Below are 23,094 nucleotides of genomic sequence, written 5' to 3'. Positions count from 1 at the left end.
TGCCCGAAACGTTGGTTCATTTGTAATATAATTTAACTAATTTTTATTTATTATTTTATCCGGATCTAAATAGAAAATGTTGTTTTGCTTAAAAAAATTTTCAAGCAAACCAACATTTCTAACACTTTACAGGTCCGGTGGTCACAGCTGACTTGCTGAGTGCATCCCCTTAAAATAGGTATTAATGGCATGATCATAAAATTGTGCTCTCATAATGTCGCATGCATTCATGTTAAAAGCATAGTCCTACCTAAGTCTGGACTAATGATTATTAATTAACATTCGAAATAAATATAACGTGAAATCTTTTTTGCAAAATGGATCTTAATTATTTTTTTATTAGCTGTGGAAGTACGGGCACCCTACCTATTTTTGCCAGCAAGCAGTAATGTAAGCATTACTGTATTTCAGTTTTGAAGGTGAAATTACAGACACGTGAGACTTGTCAACTTACGTCTCAGGTGACAGGCGCAGTGGCAGTGTCTCTCAGATCTTTTCGGTTTAAAGCTCTGAGTGGTACAGCAACTGCTAAGGACAGACGTGTCGCTTAACACCAGACGCGCAACTTTTACGTCCTGTCACTTAGTAAAAATAAGTGACTTGATGAGTCAGCCGTGACCAGGTCAGCGTAGTGAACGAGTAGTAGGTCAAGTGTAAAAATTTTACCTATGGAACAAAATTATTTGACTATCACTTTGACTTTGACCATGGGAGCTGTAAAAGGACCGAAACGTTAGTTTGTTTAAAAAACAAATACACGCGATTTAGATCCGAAAAAAAGTTTAATTTAAGTTTAATCAATATCTGTCCTAATGACATCATTGTTATATTCTGTTTTAAGGACTCGTACATTAATCCAAATAATCTCAGTACAGAGTACTAAACAAACCGACCTCAACAATTCGTGAAATTTTACATCTATTTGCCAAGTTTTATGGAAATCGGTTACCGTAAAATGCGCGAAAACGGATTCATCCTCTAGTTTGCCACCCGTAGAGGTGGAATATTTTCTTCAAATTTAAATGGGATCACTACTGAGGTACCCTCTTTCCAACAAAAAAAGAATCATCAAAATCAGGCAACACATCGCGTAACATAGACACAACAAAAAATACAGTCCAACTGAGAACCTCCTCCTTTTTTGAAGTCGGTTAAAAAGAGACACGGAACACATTTTCTATATTCATATCTACAAACAGTCTCCTTAGGTGATTCCACGGTAATCAACCGACACTGACCATAACCTCATTGTGTTAACGAGACTGTAATCACTAACTCTATGACGTCTTACACTCTTTGACGTCATCAAGCCATTACAATTAAAATGTCATTAATTAATAATTGACAACAATTGATAAATATTTTTAAATTGAACTAGGTGATTATAATGCATTTTGATTTAGTTTGTTTATGATGTTTTAGTAATCGAAATAATAATTACCGGAGATCGTTCGATGTTACTTACTACGTAGATAATACCGCATAGTATCTTTTACTGAATTCAAAATATGTTTATTTCATAAACAAGAAAATTTACATTTGAAATCGTAAATATCACGAGACACTAGCTCATAGTAGTCAAAACATTATAATATTCAATAAAATAAATTAATAATATCTATTTTAATGTGTACAACTGTACATAAACATATATAATTAATATTGTTATTTATAACTTCAGCTGCTGCTTTGTAAAATAAAACCAACGTCACACGACGGCCTCGTGTCTAAAATAAAATTTACTTAAAATATATAAGACAGAGTAACATAACCGTTAAATAATAACAAATTACATAAGACCAGCACGTCTTAGATACCAGGCGGTTAGAAACAGCGAACATTATCAAATTGGACCACCGCGGTGATGCCCATATCTGAATGTTGTACGTGACAAAGTGTTAACTACATTCGACTGCTTGTAGAAATATGAAACTACAAAGGAGCATAAAAGCCATGCAGGCGCGTAGCCAGGATCCGCAGCTTTTCGTATTTAGCAATTTGTTTTATTTTTACCTTAGCTATCTACATAGGGTTATTTTTTTAAATACTAAGAACTATCCGGAACTAGTTTAATAACATCGTAAGCAACGACTTTTGTTCCATGACTTTTGACAAAACATATTAAATTTATCTCATCATCTATCATCGTCTATCATCATCTATCTATCACATATATTTTTTATGTACCTGGCACCATTTATATTTGTATTTGGTAATATGGTAGTAAGTCCCAACGTGCAAACGTCTCTCAGACGATTCCCACCCATCCCACTACTAGCAGAGTTTTCACTGTTTAAATATTTGCTCTACGTACCGATAGCGAATTTGTTGAATGATCGTAATCAAATCGTTAATTTGAATCGTCTCGTTTCGTTTAAAGACAGGATGATTATTATAATAATGTGACCAATTAAAATATCGAAACCGGTTTCTCATGTTGCCAATACGCTTAAGTTACGTAAATCGTAAAAATGTTGAATATTAAATACTCTAGGACGCACTACACAAGTAACTTCATAAGATTATTGAATACATTAATCGAGTCCACAGCAAAAATGGACTATGGTTTCATTTTGTTCCAATTTAACGTCATTGTGACTCTACAAATTGCAAAGTTTAATTAAATATTGAAATTTGATACCAAATTCTCAGGGTTTCGCGATTGTTACAAATAAGAAATGAAACTATTTTTAAATCTAAATCAAGTAGTTTTTTTTTTAACCAAAACGTTTCGGGCAATTTTCGGTTCCGATGGCACAGCTAACTGAGATGATAAAGGCATTTATCCTGGACTTTTCGGGACCTGTAAAGAACCCGAAATGTCGGTTTATTTGGAAAAAAAAAGCAAATATACGGTTAAGGTCATTGAGTCAAACCATTCACAAGTCGCCGAAATCATTGAGTAATTTATTTCGAGAATGTGACTAACATAATGACTATGTCGGACCCACCGACCAGAATCTAGGTAACGGAACAGTTACCTAGATCCCAGTCAATTGCATTCCAGCCATATTATTTCAGTTACTGAACCCTTGTCAAAGGTACGAATCATAAAAAAACAGCCTTCCTTTTTTGAGGAGCTCTATAAAATGAAAATCTAGTTTTCCAAGACCATGTACAAGACATAGATGTTAAATATGCAGTATATAGTTTCATAATGTCCCTTGGATCATGGCATGTTTAATAGGCATTTATGCTAGGCAATTTTACTAGACAATGCTATTGTAAATTTATGACGTCATTAAAATGATACGTACAACTTGTTCTTTATTACAAATAATTGCATCGTGTGAGAAAACTTATCAACTTGTAAACAAACAACAATTTTTTTAAACTTATCAATTAACAAGTCCGATTTTTATGAATTACCACTATGTATATATTTATGTAGGAAGTCTTAAGAAACTTAAACTGAAGTTGGCACCCACTTTAATCGGTGAAGCTTGTTCTTGTTTTTGGGTGTGAAATTTTAGTAACATTATTACTCTACAGTAAAATAAGAACATTTACTTCTAACAGTCATCCGCAATAAGTGGACAGAGTATTAATAATGGTGTTAAGTAAAAACAAATGCTTCACATCTCTGCTTCACCAAAGCCTTGAACTAAAAGTAAAGACATAGCTGCCATTTAAAGCTTTCTAAATTATGTAATTTTTTGTAATATCAAATGACGGGACGAACAAGTCGTGCGCCTGATGGTAAGCTACACGCCTGTCTATAACAGTTGCAGTACCACTCAGAAGCTTTAAACGCACGTTGACAAGTCTCATGTGCTGTAATTTCATCAGCTCCGTTACCATTTAAAACCGGAACACATTAATGCTGACATTACTTCTTGGCGGCAGATATAGGTAAGGTGGCAGTACTTCCCTGGACAAACTCTTTCACAAGGAGCTCTACTGCTACTAATGTATGTTCGTTATAAGATAGGCTACGTGTGATCATATACGTCAATAGTGTTCATATCATATGAAAAAACATGAATATGATACTAATTACATGAAACTAATTATGTATTTGTGAAATCTTAAGCCGGGTACTCACTAGCAAGCTATAACTGTAACCGATAGGCCTGCATGTCATGTTACCAAAAGTCATAGTGTGTACCTGGTTATCGTGCTGGTTATCTAGAATGAGTACATTCTAGTGAGTGAAGACTGTTTCACGCGTACGCACTAGAACGTCGTTATTGTATCTGTCACGTTACAGTTAAAGCTTGAAACACACAGAGAGAGGGTGTCGGTCGGGCCCGTGCTCCGTGTGTTGTTATCTATATAAATGCATGGAGTAAGGCCTGTCGCGATTCCGACCCGACCAACGCCCGACCCACACCTGCTCCTTATGTGTTTCATGCTTGACTCGCTAATGAGTACCCGCCTTTGTAACTCTTCTATTTAAGCGTAAAAAAGCTATCGTTTGACTTCGTTCGTAGAATCTTTACACCTCTCTCTTGAATAGTTGTAGTTTTGCAGATATGTCCTTATTACACCAAGGGTGTGATATGTATGTCCACGATCTCACTTGATGGTATATTAGATGTGGACGAAGATGGCACACACTCGTCTAAAAGATATTTGTAGTGAACAAGTGTCATTGTTTAATACAGCAATTAGACCCGCTGCGGTCCAGACCCGACCAGCGCCCGACCTGCACCCTACTCGCTGTGTGTTTCATTATTAAAGGCTCGCTAAAGTGTACCCGGCTTTATAAATCTTCTATTTAAGCATAAAAAAGCTATCGTTTAATTTCGTTCGTAGAATCTTTATATCTCTCTCCTGAGAAGTTGTTAATTTGCAGATATGGCCTTATCACACCAAGCGTGCGTTTGTCCACGATCTCACTTGATGGTATATTAAGATGTGGATGATGATGGCACACACTCGCCTAAAAGATACTTGTTCAGTCTGTCCTAATTAAATTACCAGTTTGTATCGTTCAAGAAATACAGAACCCAGCGCAAGTGATCGTACAATCTTATTTATCTTTTAGAGTATAATATACTCCGCTATTACAACCCATTGAAAAGATCATTGAAAGTCAATGTACTCTAAATAGTAAACTATTCACGTAACCCTCATTGTTAGTCGCGGTTCAAACAGTAATAACGCACACATTTATGTGTGCAATTTATGCAGTATAAACTTGCATCGCTTGTTTTGTTTGTAAACTTCTAAAGCTACTTTTTAAAGAATGTTGTTTTTGGAAATACAGAAAGGTGATACTTGGCACCTTTTTATTACAGATATTATAAATTTATATTGGAATAAATTTGTTTTTATCATAACTGTCATTAGAAGTAAATTATTTGGTACTAGTTGATATGTTACTCTGGTGGAAAATAAAAATAAGCAATGTATCGATTCGTAAGTAATCTCAGTACAGAGTAGTAAAAAACCGACCTCAAAAGTAATTCATCCCCTAGTTTGCCGCCATTAGAGGTGGAATATTTTCTTTAAATTCGAATGGGACCGCTACTGAGGTACTACTCTTTCTAACAAAATCGGTTCACAAATTATCGCGTAACATACATACTAAAAGACATATAGCCGTATTGAGAACCTCTTCCTTTTTTGAAATCGGTTAACTTTTTTAGGTTTAGATTAAAATTCACAAACTTGATTTTAAAGCTTTTGATCATACGTTCGACTCATTTCTTCTCGGTGGATTTTGAAATACTTTTTTTAGGATACTAAGTGACGGAACCATCAAGTCGTGCGCCTGGTGGCAAGCGGTACGCCTGTCCATAACAGTTGCAGCGCCAGTCAGGGCTTTAAATCGCGAAGATCTGAGGAGCACTGTCACTGCGCCCTTCACCTTGAGACATAAGTTTACAAGTCCCATGTGCCTTTCAAAACCGGAACTCAGTAATGCTGACATTATTGTTTGGCGGCAGAAATAGGTAAGGCTACAAATTTAAATAAATTACGTATAATTTTTGTTAGAATACGAACATTTCTTTAGTTTTGTTGTAAGTATTATTATTTACGATTGAAAAGGAAAAATTACATTACAACAGTTCAAATTAAGCCATTACAATTGCTTATAGACTTTAAAAAGGTGCACCAATTGTATTCAAATTAAAAACTTGTTGTATTAGTAATTTACAGGAAAGTGGGGAGAACATTATACTTCCTAATAATAAATCCAGTTTAACATTCATTTCATGTTATTAATAAAAAAATTATAACAAACTAGTGGAGTAATTTCAGAATAAAATAACTGAATATCATGATACTAAAACATCGTGACATAAACTTAAAAAAAACTTGTAACTCCAGTTGTCAAAACGTAAAATATGCTTCGATACGCGATGTTGAAAACCACAAGTTCTCACTTTCAAACCCACAAATATCAAGTTACTAATCACAAGTACATTATTAATATATACATAACACAGATAAATATTGAGTATTTCTTGTCTTATGTACTTCATCATATCATACATCAGCAGATCATATTCGACCCCCAATATCATTCACTTTCTTTGCGTTAGGGGTTCTAGTTTCTCTGCTACTGGCTAGAATATCTACATAATTATTGTGTATTAAATATGCAGTTGAATATACTCATTTTATTTTTATAATACCAAGTGACGGGACGAACAAGTCGTGCGCCTGGTAATAAGCGACACGCCTATCAATAACAGTTGCAGCGCCACTCAGAGCTTTCAATAACAATGATCTTAAGGGCAGTGCCACTGCGCTCGTCACCCTGAGACATACGTTGACAAGTCCCATGTGCCTGCAATTTCACGAGCACCCATACCCTTCAAAACTTTAACACACTAACGCTCTCATTACTGCTTGGCGGCAGAAATAGGTAAGGTTGGAATTTGGAAATACATAGAATGGGCTATTTAGGACTTGTCTAAGTAAATAAATATGTTACTTGTACTGTGTAAGTTGTATCGAAATTGGAAAGCAGTGAAAGCTAAACATCGGGGTCATTTACGTCACAAGTAGGGAATTAGCATACCGTATGAATAGAATTTAGATTTTGCAAGACTATAAACGTTTCGCGAACTAGGTACGCATAGTTTCACTATTCCAAGTTCTTTAGCTAGTTTTAATCCTTGCTCCATTTAGTAAACAAGAGATACAAAATGCGTGTTTGTATGGACAAGATAGCGAACTATTTTAAACGGTATGTTTCTACTGCAATGTTATTTGATCTGAGAACTCGTGAACCTACAAGATCCTAGTTCTTAAATAAGAAGAAGAACAAGAATTTAAAAACCAAACAAAATAATTTATTCATATTTACGAATGTATGACGTATAATAGAGTTCATTTGTTTTTAATTATGAGTATCGTGTTGTGTAAACAAATAGCGAATTCTAAGAAAAATCGAAATTATTTATTTTTAGAAGCAGTAAAGCTCCTTGTAAAAGAATTAATCCAGGAAAGTACTGCCACCTCATCGATTTAAGAAGAGTGAGGGTGCTAGTCAAATTACAGAGAAATGGGACTTAGGAAATCAAACTATTTTTCCGGATTTAAATCGCGAATACATGTTTTTTCAAACAAACCAACGTTTCGGGCATTTACAGGTCCCATGGTCACGGTTAATGCTCACATTACTGCTTGGCGATAACCTAAGAACTCAAATGGGACTTTTCAACTTATGTCTCAGGTTGACGGGCGCAGTGGCAGTGACCCTCAGATCTTTGCGATTCAAAGCTTTGGTGATGTTCGTCCCGTAACTTGGTGTCATAAAAAAACTTTCTTCCCATGTATAGGAAATACGATGATTTCCAGAAACTTCCAAGTGACGTTCCACTTACGAACCACTGTATTGAAAGCTTTAAACCCATACAAAGTTCATCAGTCTCGACTGTTACGAGGAAAATTCCTTTTTGCGTCATTCTAACCACAGTGGCCAGCTTGTCAAATTTGTTGGTCTTTATGATACGTAAATAAGGTCCACAGTTGTCGTCTGTCTGGAGCAGTGAGGGCATTGGGGTTATCAATGTGCGCCGACGCAGACGCCGTTTCATAATCATGTCTCGTGGTCGGTTCCTAATTAATTAAGACCTAGTTTAACAAAAAAATGGAAAGTGCATCGTGGGAACTAGGCTGTTTAATTAACGACAAAAACACCACTTCCACCATTGTAGTTTACCATCTATTATTAGCATGATTGCTGAATTCAACGGATTTTATAAGAGTAAAATGTGCCTTATTTTGTAAATTGCCATAATAATTTGCTCAAATAACTTTTAAATTAAAAAAACAGTTACTCTGTTTATTAGAGCAAAGCAACACACGAGTAAATACGCTTAACCATTCTAAGTTCTGCAATTTTTTGTAATAATAATGTAGGTACCAAACAACCACACCATATGTTTGGTCTTACTAGTGTAAATGTGGTACTCATAGTACACGGAACTCCCTAGTGGAATGGAATTCCACTAGGGAGTTCCGTGAATACCCAGACCAAGGTCTGTACTATGGTTCTCCATAGTCCGACATCCGTCCCAAACAATTACTGTCAAATAAATAATACTCGACAAAATTAAAAGATGCATGATGCGAATGAAGCTTTATACCTGATATTTTATTTTAATTTGATCGAATATTACTTACTTACTTACTTCGCTGGAACGAGTGAAGACCCCCTGAACCATTTAAGAAAAGTTCATTTCCCAATTCAGTCTTACCAGGAATCAAACCCGAGATCTCCTCATCCAGCGCCCACATTATAAACAGTTGGGCCACCGAGGAAATCAATTATGGTGTTAAACTTCTTCTCAGTTTTAATTTACATTCTAGTATCTCAGGCTAATTCTATCATATAATATGACATACCTTCAAAGTGGTACACATACATATTAGAGCCTGTTCTTGAGCTGTAAAAACATTACCCTCCGGAAGCAGCTGTCGTAAAAGTTTTATTACCCGGCTAGCATTATATTGATAGCAAAGAATCCCTAACAACACTACGTCAAGTTGTTGCGGAGTCGCAATTCCATACGAATGTATACTATGCTAATAGTATCGCATTGCACTATAGACATCACAATGCCAGCATAGCTTTAAAAATGTTTTATAAATATTAAAACATTTTTTTTAATCTTTATTTATTTAGGAGCTTTTGTACAATGTACATGTCAGTTCCATCGTATTCTAAACTATAGCTTACATGTCTGGATGGCGCTGCAGAAGAGCCGATTCAAGAAATAGTAACAGTATTTTGCCCGTTTCGTGTGGAGATTACCTAATATATAATTTATAGCACCTATGGATATTGGTTAAAGAACAGGTCTCTCATCAACCCCGCCCTCTGTTGCTCGTACAGAATGTCAAAAGATAATAACACATAATCTCAGTACAGAGTACTTAAAAAACCGACCTCAAAAGTCATTCATCAACTAGTTTGCCACTCTTAGATGTGGAAAATTCTTCAAATTTAAATGGGGCCACTGCTGAAGAAGAATTATCAAAATGGGTTCACAAATGTAGTTATCGCGTAACATACATACAAGAAAAACATACGGTGAAATTGAGAGTCCTTTTTTCCAGTCGGTTAAAAATTAACCCAACATGTCAAGCATCTTTATTCATTGAATATCATGATGTTGTACTACGATGATATCAAACATTTTTTAATGAAATATATGAAATTGTCCACTAACTTGTTATTATTATTGATACAAAGATCGAAAAATTATTCGATCTCACTGGATTCGATCTTACCAGCTATAAACCGAGTTGCGATTTGTTGAGTCCATTCGGATCGAACGAGTTTTTGTTTGTGTTTTATATATAATAAATGACGAAGTAGTCTAGTCGAAAGAATCATCAACCGACATCGTGAACACATATGACAGTTTTGCATCGCTTATCCAATTGAAACGGGGTCAATACAATATAAATAAAACTCAATTTAGTACTCGTGTCTCGTATAGTTGAAGATGTATATAAGGTTGTTTAACTACTTCCAATGGCACTTAGATATGTGACACCCACGCGGAGGGAATAGCACAATGCAACAATATACAAATGCACTTAAATGAACATACAGGGACTATCCAAAGGCAAAATGCGACTGTACATCAAAGAACTGAATGAGTTTCCAAATCACAAAAAGAAAAATATATCTCTGGGTCACGTTCTTAGGTACAATAGGCACAATATTAAAGTAATGTTGATGATGAGCAAAGTACCTGGAAAAACACAAGTTGACCATAGAAGGACATCTTTAACTACGTAACATCAAAGCGTGGAGTCGCATTCAGAGTGCAACTGAGCTATTTTACCCAGTAATATCAAAAACATCATTTTAAGTTCTGTCCAGCCACAACAATTATACTTAGATTAGCTTACGTTTACGTCGAATAACTAATTCATTTGTTTTGCCTCATAACATCCGTTAGATTTTTGTTGTAATTAAATTACAAAGTACTATGCTGGAATTTGCATAGTTTTGGTTTCACACGATAGTATTTCTCCTCAAAAGAGACAAGAAGAAGATTACAGAGCTACCAACTAACCGAAATTTAAAAAAAAAAATGAAATGAAAAGTAATGCAATAGGAAGAATTGGTTTATTTATTGGTTTTATTGGCTCTAAAAGCCAAATTAAAATAATACTAAATTTAGATTTAGGGAACTACAAGGTTAAAGGATGGATTCCTAATAAGGAATTTGAACTTTAACTTTAGTTTTTTGGAATTTATCTGGACAATGCGGAGAATTAAGTTTCACAAAGAAGATTTACAAATGCAACGTAACACATAATTTGTAGACTTAATCATTTATAATACTGTCTTTAATACATAGACTCTAAGTTTCTTTTAATTTGTGCTTTATGTGTAAGGTTCTTCTTTTCTTTATGTATAGAATTGTAACGTTGCCAGCCTTTGATAGCCCTGTTTACTCATTTTATGAAGTACCCCATGTTGTTTAATTGTATTACAGTAGTAGTAGAGCTTGTGAAAGAATTCAACTGCTGCCAAGCAGTAAGCATTACTGCGTTCCGGTTTGGGTAAAGGTGCTGGTGAAATTACAGGCATTTGGGACTTGTCAACTTATGTCTCAGGGTGTCGGGCGCAGTGGCAGTGCTGCTCATATCTTTGTGATTTAAAATTCTGAATGGCACTACAATGGTTATGGACAGGCGTGTTGTTTAGCACCAGGCGCACGGCTTGCTCGTCCCGTCACTGAGTATTATAAAAAAAAATATTTAACCATTACAATTATCAATGAGAGATATGTATTCCATAGTCCTATTGGGTGAGTCAAAACTTGCTTGTTTTATTAATTTTTTTTTTTTGTATTGCATATTGTCCTAGAGACAAACGATATTATCCCGATTTTTTTTTAATATATTTTTTTTTATTAAAAATGGCGTACGAAAACTCAGCTCGCGTTCGATACATCGTGTGGTTTCAGAAGGCTACATTAACAAAATCGTTAGCGATACAGTGTGTCTCTGAGACGCATGTCCAGTTGAGTAATTTTGAATTTGATCTGGATACGTATTTAAACGAGAATAATTTCAACATTTCCATGCGTATAAAAATACTTCAGCTTGCTCATATTACAACTATTATTAAACTATATGACATTGTGTCGTAACAGTCGATTGGTTTTCACAACTGGTTCACGTTGATTGTACGAGACAGGTTTATGTACTCGCCTGTTACATTTAATAGCCATTACTGACTGTCATACTAGAATACCTACTTCTATATTAAGTAGTTGATTAAATATACTCTTGCTTTAACTAATGTCTTTTGTAAAAATGGTGCAGTGGGTTTTTATGGCGTCTGATGGAAAGTAATAGCCGCTGCCTATAGACTTTGCAATACTAAGGAAGTAAGTAGTATGCTTAAATAACAAAAATAATTTATACAATAGACTTCTCTAAGCAACTTTGTTCATCATACAGTTAGTAGATGGCATTGACTCATTTTATACTCCGTCCAACCATTTCTTTAACTTTTGAAAGCTCGAATTCTAATCAATTAGTGATGTCCTGCTGCGTTTACGATTCGATTTTTTTATAACCATCGACTTTATTTATGAAGAAGTTTAAGTCGTGAATGTGAACGGGTTCCAAAAAGAAGATATTGTGTGATTGGGATCGTGATGTTGCATTTGACAATTTGTGTACTCAATAATTAATAATTAATGTTAAAGAGGATTCAAGTGATGATTCCCGTTCATATGGAGAAGAATCCGACGACTCATTATAATAAACAATAAAAATTTATTACAATTTTTTGTAATTTAAAACGATAATAGAAGAAGCATTTAGGTACCCCACTGCGCCCGTCACCCGGAGACAATAGTTAACAAGTCTTATGTGCCTGTCATTTCACTAGCACTACTCACATACGCAGTAACGAACTTCCCTGGACGAATACTTTCTCAAGGAGCTCTACTGCGACTAAATAAGTTTACGAAATTCACAAGAACGCAAAATCAACCCAGAATCACTCGAAAAACCTGTATTAGCAGGAAATCACAACAATTTAATGATAATTTAAAAAAACCGACTTCAAACTTTGCTTATATATACATCATGCAAATTAAAAAGTTAACAATCGGTTACCGGAAAGTGCGCAAAACCGGATTCATCCCCTAGTTTGCCACACTTGACGTGGAATTTTTCTTCAAATTTAAATGGGACCAATGGTGAAGTACCCTCTTTCCAACAAAAAAAGAATCATCAAAATCGGTTCTCAATTGCCGTAACATACACACAAAAAAATGCAGTAGAATTGAGAACCTCTTCCTTTTAGTTAAAAATTGGGGTGCACCAAAGGAGCCTTCCCGCATGTCAACTGGGCAACAACCGGCGAGCAACTTGCGATTGGCAAGTATTATACAATAATATACCATCGATACGATAAAAAAGGAGGTAAAAATGTCGATATATGAGTATTTCACACTTGTAAGCTAACACGGACATGTTCAGTGCCTCTGCCACGAGTATACCATGACAGTTATCGCTAGCGACCGCGTAAGTTACTTCACAATTTTGTATGGCAAATTACATAGCGCCCCTAGCGGTCATAAAAAGAAACAACATTTTGTATACTAGTATTTATGTGGCCTGTGTTGTATACAAACATTTTACGCATTCGCTGGCTATAACTGTGACTGTAATCACACGTCCGTCAATAGTTTGCAAACAAAAACTCCGATTTCGGATACTATATAAAAATGTTATATCCAAAGTTCTAACAAAAAAATATACATTGAAACGAGTAATAACCGACATTGTGTACACTATGTAACTGTATAAAACAAAATGTATAAATTCTTCATAACATACCACAGAACAAAACGTTGACGCACATACGAGTACATGGTTTATTACGACGCGACATCGGTTTATTTCATACGCCTGCATGGGGACTGTTCGTACGCTGTAATGTTCTCATCTACGCACGCGGCACAGGCACACGCCAATGTTATACAAACTACAATAAATTATTACCTATTGAAAATGGAGCTAAAGTTTCGTAATACTGTATTATAATCATTTGTATACTTCACGCCTTGCGTACTAGTTTCTTTCAACAGAAACAGCCAACAATGTCATTAATTTTGTTCTCTATAAAAGTATGTAAGTAAATTTTATTATATGTATTACTTACGTACTGTATTATACTAATTTTCACATTTTTTTGATTCTCCATACAAATTTTCTATATCACCCCCTTTATTTTTGTGACAAAAGTAGCCTATGTACTTCTCCGAGGTCTCATCTAAATCTATACCATTCATCAAACTTAATTCAGCGATTTAGGCGTGAAAAAAAAAAGACAGATTTACTTTCGCATATTTCGTAATATTACTTTAGGTAGTTTGAATAATCTATACATTATTAGTATTCAATGTGTCACTACTCATTGAATACTATTATTTTATGTTATATTTATTTCAATCACTATCACTAGAAGACATTCTTTGGTTGCACCCCATTTCCAACTCTCAAATTTCCTAAGATTGCCTGGAAGAAATTACTACTTAGCAATAACGTCGCCTATTGTATATTAGCTTATCCTATGATACTAACATTAATGTTCTGTGTTGTCTTATACTTTTTTAACGTGCAATAAACAATATTTCATTCATCATTTCGTTCATTCAAGAGTACCTATACATTTGCTTTAGATATAACGTAAATAATTCACGGTAATAAGGTAGTAAATATACGATAATATACGTCATATGCGAGGACACAGCTGTTGTGCATATTGCTAAAATTATTTATTGAAAATTGTACAGAATCAAGAGCACATCAAACAATCGGATCTAAATTCGTATATTTGTTTTTTTAACCGACTTCAAAAAAAGTAGGAGGTTCTTAATTCGACTGTATTTTGTTTTTGTATGTATATTCTTTTTTGTTGGAAACAGGGTATCTCCGTATTGGTCCCATTTCCCATTTAAATTTGAAGAAAATATTCCACCTCTAAGGGTGGCGAACTAGGAGATGAATCCGGTTTCTCGTATTTTCCGCTCACCTATTTCAAGTTTTACTTGGCAAATAGATGTAATTCCACGAAATTTTGAGGTCGATTTTTTTTTATTTAAACAAGCCGACGTTTTGGGCCCTTTAAAAGTCCCATGGTCACGGCTGAGTTATGATTTAAATTCAACTTTGTAATGCGTGTGATGAGAAAAGTGACATTAAACTGAATGTGCTCTTTACTGTACCTTACGTCATTTACATAGAATTCGTAAATGTGAGTATGGTTTTGTGGAGGAGTGTACGTAACACACAAACTTTTTGGATATATAATATTATGTATATGGAATATTTATAGCTGATATGTGTTACAGGGTCACGAGCAAGTCATGCTTGACATTTAAGATTAAAATTCAACTCTAAGCTGCTTATTATAAGAACTGCCCAAAGTGTGCTTATAAAATCATAGGTGTATGATAACAAACATATCTTTCTATTCTATTCTTCTTTCTTTTTAAGGGCAGTAGAGCTCCTTGTGAAAGAGTTCGTTCAGGGAAGTACTACCACCTTACCTATTTCTGCCGCCAAGCAGTAATGTCAGCATTACTGCGTCCCGATTTTGTAGGGTAAAAGGTGCTAATGGAATAACAGGCACGTGGAACTTGTCAACTTATGTCTCAGGGGTCGGCGCAGTGACAGCGCCCCTCAGATCTTTGCAATTTAAAGCTCTGAGTGGCACTGCAATTGTTGTAGACAGGCATGTAGCTTACCATCAGGCGCACGACGTGTTCATCCCGTCACTTATAATTAATAAACTCTCCAACTGACTAAATTTCGCTAAAAATGTGAGGTAGAAATATACCAATTACAATTTTTTTCAATAGCACATTGATCTTCGTCATATTGAAGGCGTTGCCACCGCACGGCTCTGCAAAAACTTCGTAATGTTCTTCGTGATTTATTTGGACCACAATCATTATGGAATTAGTGGGTGTCAAATGTACAAAAAAGATTGAATGAACCGGTTGTATTTTTCTAAGGCTCAATTAAGGTGTGTAGGCTCAAGTTAATTTGGATAGCGCTTTCAAAAATATAAGTACATTGACAGTGAATAACAAGGGGCAAGGAGCTCTACTGGTACAAGTTTTAAAAAATTAGTAGCAGTAGAGCTCCTCCTGAAAGAGTTGGAACTTCGGAAGTACGTTACTGCGTATGTGAGCATTGCTTACCCTTCCAAACCGGAACCGGTACCCGGGTACCGGTGAAATTACAAGCACATAGGAATTGTCAACTTAGGTGTCGAGGTAACAGGTACTGTGGCAGTGTCCCTCGGATCTTTGCGTTAAAGCTTTGAGTGGCACTGCAATTGATTTCGAGTCGCTACCCAGAATACCGGGAACCCCGGACCTCCTTTTTTGTGATACCAAGTAACGGGACGAACGAGTCGTGCGCCTGGTGGTAAGCAACAAGCCACTCCACAACAGTTGTAGTGATACTCAAAACATTAAATCACAAAGATCTGAAGTGTACTGTCATTACACCCGTCGCTCTGAGGCATAAATTGACAAGTCCCATTTGCGTGTAATTTCACCAGCACCTCTATTCTCCAAAACCGGAACACAGTAATGCTCACATTACAACTTGGCGGCAAAAATAGGTAAGGTGGCAGTACTTCTCTGGACGAACTCTTTCGTAAGAAGGTCTACCGCTACTCATCTAATATCCATGTTGCTAAATACTGGTTCACCGAAGCCGCAAAAGAATAAAAGAAACATAAATATCTTCATGACATACAAATAACTTCATAACAAAATAGCTCTCCGATTGAATAGAATAGAAGCATTTATTTCATGTTATTACATATACATATCGCTATACCTGTCTCCCACAAACCCTGTCTACGCTCCTAACTAACCTTTTTTGCCTCACGCCCGTTTATGCCTGGTGCGCTTAACTCAGCCTTTTTTAACGAGATCCCCAACCTGATTGAGATATATACGCCGATATCTACTTCTAATCATGTGTCATCAATCTACTAACATTCATTCTTTCTACATGACCAAACGATCGAAGCATCTCCCTCTGTATCTTGATCACTACATCATCTTTCATACCACAACGCTATCTGACTATACTGTTCGGCGTTCTGTCTTTAAGATGAATATTATTAATGTCACAACATTACAATTTGAAATATAATGTTAAGGGATAACTATGATCGTCACTAATATAAACAATATTAATTAAAATAAAATAGTATTAATATAAAAAAGTAAACACAAACTATTGTCGAAATGCAACTACGACAGAAAGAGACAGATATTATGCGACCCGTTTTTAGGCAGATATGGTGTGAGGCTAAATTATTTCCTAAATTCGTACTATACAAATTCTTGCAAAATTAAAGCGCCATATTGTATGTGTTAGCACCAAAAATATGTAAATATCTTATTTTAACTAAGATTTTTACACTTTGTAACACTCAATATTTTTACGGTTGTCCTTAGTTTGTGACATCAATGTGTGAATCGTTAAACCAATACATGATTGTTTTTTCTTGTCAAATAGTCTGACCTGGGTAACCCGGAAAAGTTGAGAATTTAGCACTGAAAAATCAATAACACCGAAATAATTTAATTAGAAAAAGTCGAAGTTTAAATTTGTATTGCGACTGCGTGGCAAGCAATGTAATAACGTGATAAACTATAAATTAGGGAATTCCCAGTGCTATAGTTATCAGGAGGTCTACCACGAAATACGATGCTACGTAACAGCATCCGCAACGAAGCTCATACGTCCTACACATGTCAGTTTTGTGATGAAAGTAATGTCAAAATTCCACATGATACCTCTCATTTGACGTTTCGGTATAAGGTATCATTGTATACTTATGTCAAATCACTATCTTCGATCGTTGCTTCGTATTTCGTGGTAGACCTCCAGGGTAAAGTTAAGAAAGCATTAGGGAGGTACTTTTGCGCTGATAGCCTCTTTTGCAAATACCTACTGAAATACCATTTCCAATTTTTAAGTATCTTTAGAGCTCCTTTTGAAAGAGTTCGTTCAGGAAAGTACTGCCACTTTAACTATTTCTGCCGCCAAGCAGTAATGTCAGCATTACTGTGTTCCGGTTTTGAAGGCTAAGGGTGCTGGTGAAATTACAGGCACGTAGGAAATGTCTCAGGGTGACGGGCGCAGTGGCAGTGCCCCTCAGATCTTTGCAATTAAATCTCTGAGTGGCACTGCAACTGTTATGGACAGGCGTGTACCATTAGGCGCACGACTTTTCGTCCCATCACTTGATATTATATAAAAAAGTATAATTTTATAATAATAACAAAGTTGATTGAATGTCTTTCTTATAGAACAAAGACGAACGAATTTACAATGAAAGCATGACGAAACAAGTAGGTAGATATTCAGTTTTACTCTTTGAACCATTCTTATAACGAGCAGCGTAGAGTTCAATTTTAATCTGAAGTCTAGATGTAAGTGTACCGATTCTGCTTTGTTTTAGTCATAACATCACAAACGTTACACATTATGACTAAACATGTTTATTATTATGTCTAGACGCACTTACTATATGCAACTTGGTAATTCATGCCAAGCGCCATACGAAATTTGACTTACTCATTCAATACACAATGTACGAGCTTGAAAGCGGTTATTGGCACGATAGAGTAACGGTAAATGTACTTGCATTCGATACCATGGACACGCCACTTTGAGAATGATTGATGGTGTAACCTACATTTAGGTCAAAATGAATAAATAGGTTGTAAAAGAAAGTACCAAATTAGTAATTTTGATTGACACTAATTCGAAAACCGATACGAGTATAAGTGTCTCACTTATGTATGACATGAGAGTTTAATCATCAAGAAAAGTCTCATTGCTGGACTCGGGACTCGTCTAACAAAGGATCAACCATAACTCAACCTTTCTTTTCTTCGGGCTACATACATGACTGCCTTCGTAGCCGAACGGTTACCATGCTGCAGAGGTCCTGACTTCGATTCCCTGACTGGGAGAAATATTTGTATGGCCATATTCATTTATCTCATGGATTTAAGTGTAATTTGTCGTTGTCTATGTGCGTGTACATGGCACCTGCGACACAAGGTTTCCCTAGTGCGGGACTATGAGTGTTATGCGTTAGGAGTGTGTGCATTTGCTGTTATACGTTCCACATTTTTTTGAGTGATGACCTTTTATTAGGTCATCCATTTAAAATTATTGAGAACCTCGTTTGTGAGTTTTATTTACTCCCATATAATAAATAACACATAAAATCTATGTCCAAACACAAGACCTAGGTATATCTCGCTCAAGATTTTAAAATTTAGAAACCCATACCCACTTCATAAACCTTTCTCTGACGTGCAGGTTTAATTTATTATGATGTTTTCTTTCACCGTTAAATACATAATATTTAATCAACTAAACTGAACTCTGAACAACCTACGTAGGAATGAAAGACTCCAGCGATTATGACAAAGTCAATCTGTTTTCAAGAAGTTTATGTTTAGAAAAGGTTTATGGCAGTGAGATAGTCATAATTCTAATTAAACATAATATTATAACATCATTCAATGTAATACCGTCAACAGTGATATTCTCTTTCCATCAATGTTGTCATTTAAACTGTTAGTATTATTATATGTCAGAGAAAACGCGGATAGCCGACAGGAAAGTAAGTTATGGCATTTAATTAGAAAGGTCTATAGCTTAGACATCTTGCTGATGATAAATATATAAAAAAATCTAAGAAATATCGTCTCACGAACAGTCATATCTACCCATTGATATATCTACATATCTAAAAGCAGCAGCAGAGCTTTTTGTGAAAGAGTTCGTCCAAGGAAGTACTGCTACCTTACCTATTTCTGTCGTCAAGCAATAGTGTGAGCATTAGTGTGGACGAATTATTCGTCTTGTTACTTGGTATCATGAAAAATAACTAAGTAAATAGTAAGTCAGCTTCAAATCAGCATTTTAAAAGCAAACTTTTTGATAACGACACGTGTTCAAAATGAGCAATGCTAAACCGAAAATACATTCCCCGGAAAAATAGCTTAATACGAGTTACGCCATTTAGTAGAGCGACGACATTGCTAAGCTTTTTTATAAAATAATAAAAAAGACACCACATATTACCGCACTAGTCTTAATCAAAAAGTAAATTTAAAAACCTGTTTGTTACACACTCATGTTATTCAAACAATGTATGTATTTTAATGAACAATTATCGTCCCTACACACGCAAAAGTTGTTATTATGAAGTATTCCACCGGACAAAGGATGGATTCATTTTCGATATGCAAATTAGCGTGATAATGACATTTTGTAATATTCATGGAGAAGATAAGGAACGAAAAACGAACGAATTTACGTGTACTAGATATAGTCATTAACTTTCTTAGTCATTTAAATCGAGGTAGATTAGTTTAGATTCTCAAGCAACGTGCTATACAAATAACGTTTTTTTTCCTATTATGGCAACTTTATCTACCCCAGATAGAGACACTATTTTGCCAGTATCGAATTTAATGACATGGACGAAATTTTGGATGTGACCACATGACGTATTTGCAAATGCAGTGGTCCAAGTTTTAGTAATACTTGTAAAACAATTGTAGAAAGCGTCCTGGATTTATAGAAATAAATAAAAAGTTACAGCCTTAAATGTATGGATCCTCAGTTCTCACATCTTTTCTCACATCGGACCTTTCAAATCTGGGTAACTATTAAGATTACGCGTGCTTTTGCGTACGAACATTTAGTAAAGATGTATGTAAATGTTTTTACCAAAAATAACAGGTCATAGAACATTGCTGAAAACAATTACAATTATTTGGGAGTATTCTGATGATCCGCGACGAACGACGTAATTTTATTATTTGTGATACCAATAGTGACATGAGAAACAAGTTGTGTGCTTGGTAAGCGACATGCCCGTCCATAGCTGTTGCAGTGCCACTCAGAGCTTTAAATCGCAGATCTGAGGGACACTGCTACTGCACCTGTCGCCCAGAGACATACGTTGCCAAGTCCCATGTGCCATTTCAACAGCACCCTTACCATTCAAAACCGAAACACAGTAATTTTCACGTTACTGCTTATTCCCTGGACGAACTCTACAGCAACCAAAAAAGGAATGTCGTCGCAGCCACGACTTTCACAATCATTTTACAATAAAAACCAGTCAGTTAAACATAGAAACAGCGAATATCGTGATATTACTATTGTCATATCGCCAAGTGATAACAATGTCTCCGACATTAGTGCGTGATTTCTCACAAAAAACGATATTTTTTAACGAAGTAAGTTGCATATCTATAAAATATCATCGCCGCAGTAAAAAAATAAATTAATTAAATTTAAATTAAATTAATTAATTTAATTTAAATTTTAGCTTTTTTTCAGTAAAAGATATCGAAAAACATGTAGAAAACTTTTATCAAATATTGTTTGGCATGTAAAATCTATAATATTACGATTGTGTAATACGAGTATTTGTTAAAAGTATTTTCATTCAATAATACGAATAAAAACCGTTGAATGAACAATTTGCTCCTTTCTTATCCGAACTCTGACACCATATCGCTCAATATTAAACAAACCATCTCTATGGTAGTACGGTAGGGACTTAAAAAATACCCACCACACTATCAGTTGTTTGCTTAATTGTACGACGGGTCCCGCGGGATAACTTGTCACAAAGACGCGGCAGCATAGTATTGTGTATTTCATAATAAGCTCAACGAGGGGTATGGTTGACGAAGCATTTTTTTTATAATACCTCGTGACGAGGCAAACAAGTCGTGGGCCTGGCGGTAGCCGACACGTAACATTGTGGTTACTGTGCCATTCAGACCTTTAAAACGCAAATACATATATCTGAGGAGCACTGCCATTGCGCCCGTCACCCTGAGACGTAAGTGACAAGTCCCATGTGGCTGTAATTTTACCAGCACCCTTACCCTTCAAAACCGGAATGTTGTAATGTGAGCATTATTGCTTGGCGGCAGAAATATTTAAGACCGCAGTACATTCCTGGACGAACTCTTTCACAAGGAGTTGTACCGCTACTACATACATTTGTTATTACTGAAAAACTGACACGTTGTTTTCACATTAGTCATATTGCTTCTGGAAATTGTTTAACTGAGAATTCTTCAATGATTTTTGCAATTAAACTTGTCCTCCACGTTATTCATTAACTAATGTTTCCAATAACCATTACCAACATATCTTACCACTTAATAAAAAAATTGTTATTTCATCAATTACAGAGTTTTTTAACGAATAAATTTGAATATAAAAATTTTATGACCAAACTGAACCTGAAGATTATGTTTCATGAATATTTTTGGTACAAACAACTTACTTACTTAAATAAAAAAAATACTATCTAGTGCAAACGCACGTTATACAGGTACACGTATACATCTTTATAACAAAAATGTAACGTAGATTCTAATCGACATTTGTAAACCAGTTTCAAGTGAATTCGTAATGATTGTAAAATGAGAATGATATTATATTACAATTTATGCTAAAATAGAATTGAAAACCGATGTATGAATTTTTGCGTTGAATCCTTAAATATTTAAATTATTGTATTATTTCGTATGTTATTATTTCCCTAAATTTTATAACCAAGCCAAAAGTATAGTGACGATTTTAACATTATTTATAGTATTCTCAGAAAGATGTACTTCTGTTAGAAGCCTATTTGCCATTTTTGTTACAATTCAATACATTGTTACGAAAGACAACAAATCCATGACAAAATTCCAATGCAAATAACTTAAATTCTATTTAACGTGTTCTAGAAGCATCTCTATACCGACCTCAATAATAAAACATTATAAAATTACCTTAGGAGCAGGCGGCGGAGGCTCAGCCACATCCGAATCCCATTCCGAACTGAGATCATCACTCGAGGCTTCCGTAAAATCCTCTGTCCACGGCACGTTAGATAGAGAACTCCTCATCTGTTCATATCCAGGTGATAAAGTCTCCGGACCGTAGCCAGGAGGCAATGGACTAGATGCTCTACAATCGGCACAATTACACGGCTTAGGACCAAAAGTCTCTTTAGTATGAGAATCATCCTTCAATTCGGACTTGGAATTCCTCCTCGAATCGCGCTTTCTCGCACTTCTTGGTGATAGTCTATTGTTACACTGAGGAGGGATGTAATACCTTGGTTCAGACAGTCTTCTCCCATTATCTGGAGCCTCTATTTTAATAGGGGTAAGAGATATCTTCTTCACGGGCTGCTGATTGTCATCAGAAGGCTGATCATCCGACTCCATGGTGTAGCGTATTATGGGAATAGTGAACGTGAACAGTTCGGGGCACTCCGGCATTATTATTGATAATCACTTCACTGAAAACTGTCTTCCACCTGTTTTTGGTAGGAGGGTTAAAGACATCTTCAATAAGGTTACTATTTAAACTGTCACTTTGTAGCTCACGATCATTTGTTTTCGAGAGACGCGCGCGTCGTCGTCGCGCGCGCAGAGAACACTGCGTGTGCGACTTTAGTTCTTAACTTCGCGCTCTCGCAATATAACACGGGGGCTCTAGGTGCAATTAAATTAGCTATCGACCCGTAACCGTAAGATAATGCGGGTGATAATGACATTAATGACC

The 23,094-nt window shown here is 35.6% G+C and overlaps 1 protein-coding gene across 1 annotated transcript in view; it reads right to left on the bottom strand.

Annotated features, from left to right (window-relative positions):
* Positions 1-22,808, bottom strand: part of LOC113238299 (inositol-trisphosphate 3-kinase B) — a 65,165-nt gene extending 42,357 nt beyond the window's left edge. The window contains exon 1 of the mRNA XM_026475136.1: positions 22,314-22,808. Within this exon, the coding sequence (XP_026330921.1) occupies positions 22,314-22,808 (495 nt within the window). The remainder of the gene's footprint in view (positions 1-22,313) is intronic.
* Between the last annotated feature and the right edge of the window lie 286 nt (positions 22,809-23,094).

The sequence above is a fragment of the Hyposmocoma kahamanoa genome, unplaced genomic scaffold (genome assembly GCF_003589595.1).
Source record: "Hyposmocoma kahamanoa isolate Upper Pololo Valley unplaced genomic scaffold, ASM358959v1 95, whole genome shotgun sequence".
Taxonomy (NCBI): Eukaryota; Metazoa; Arthropoda; class Insecta; order Lepidoptera; family Cosmopterigidae; genus Hyposmocoma; species Hyposmocoma kahamanoa.
This window is presented reverse-complemented; position numbering and strand designations above follow the sequence as displayed.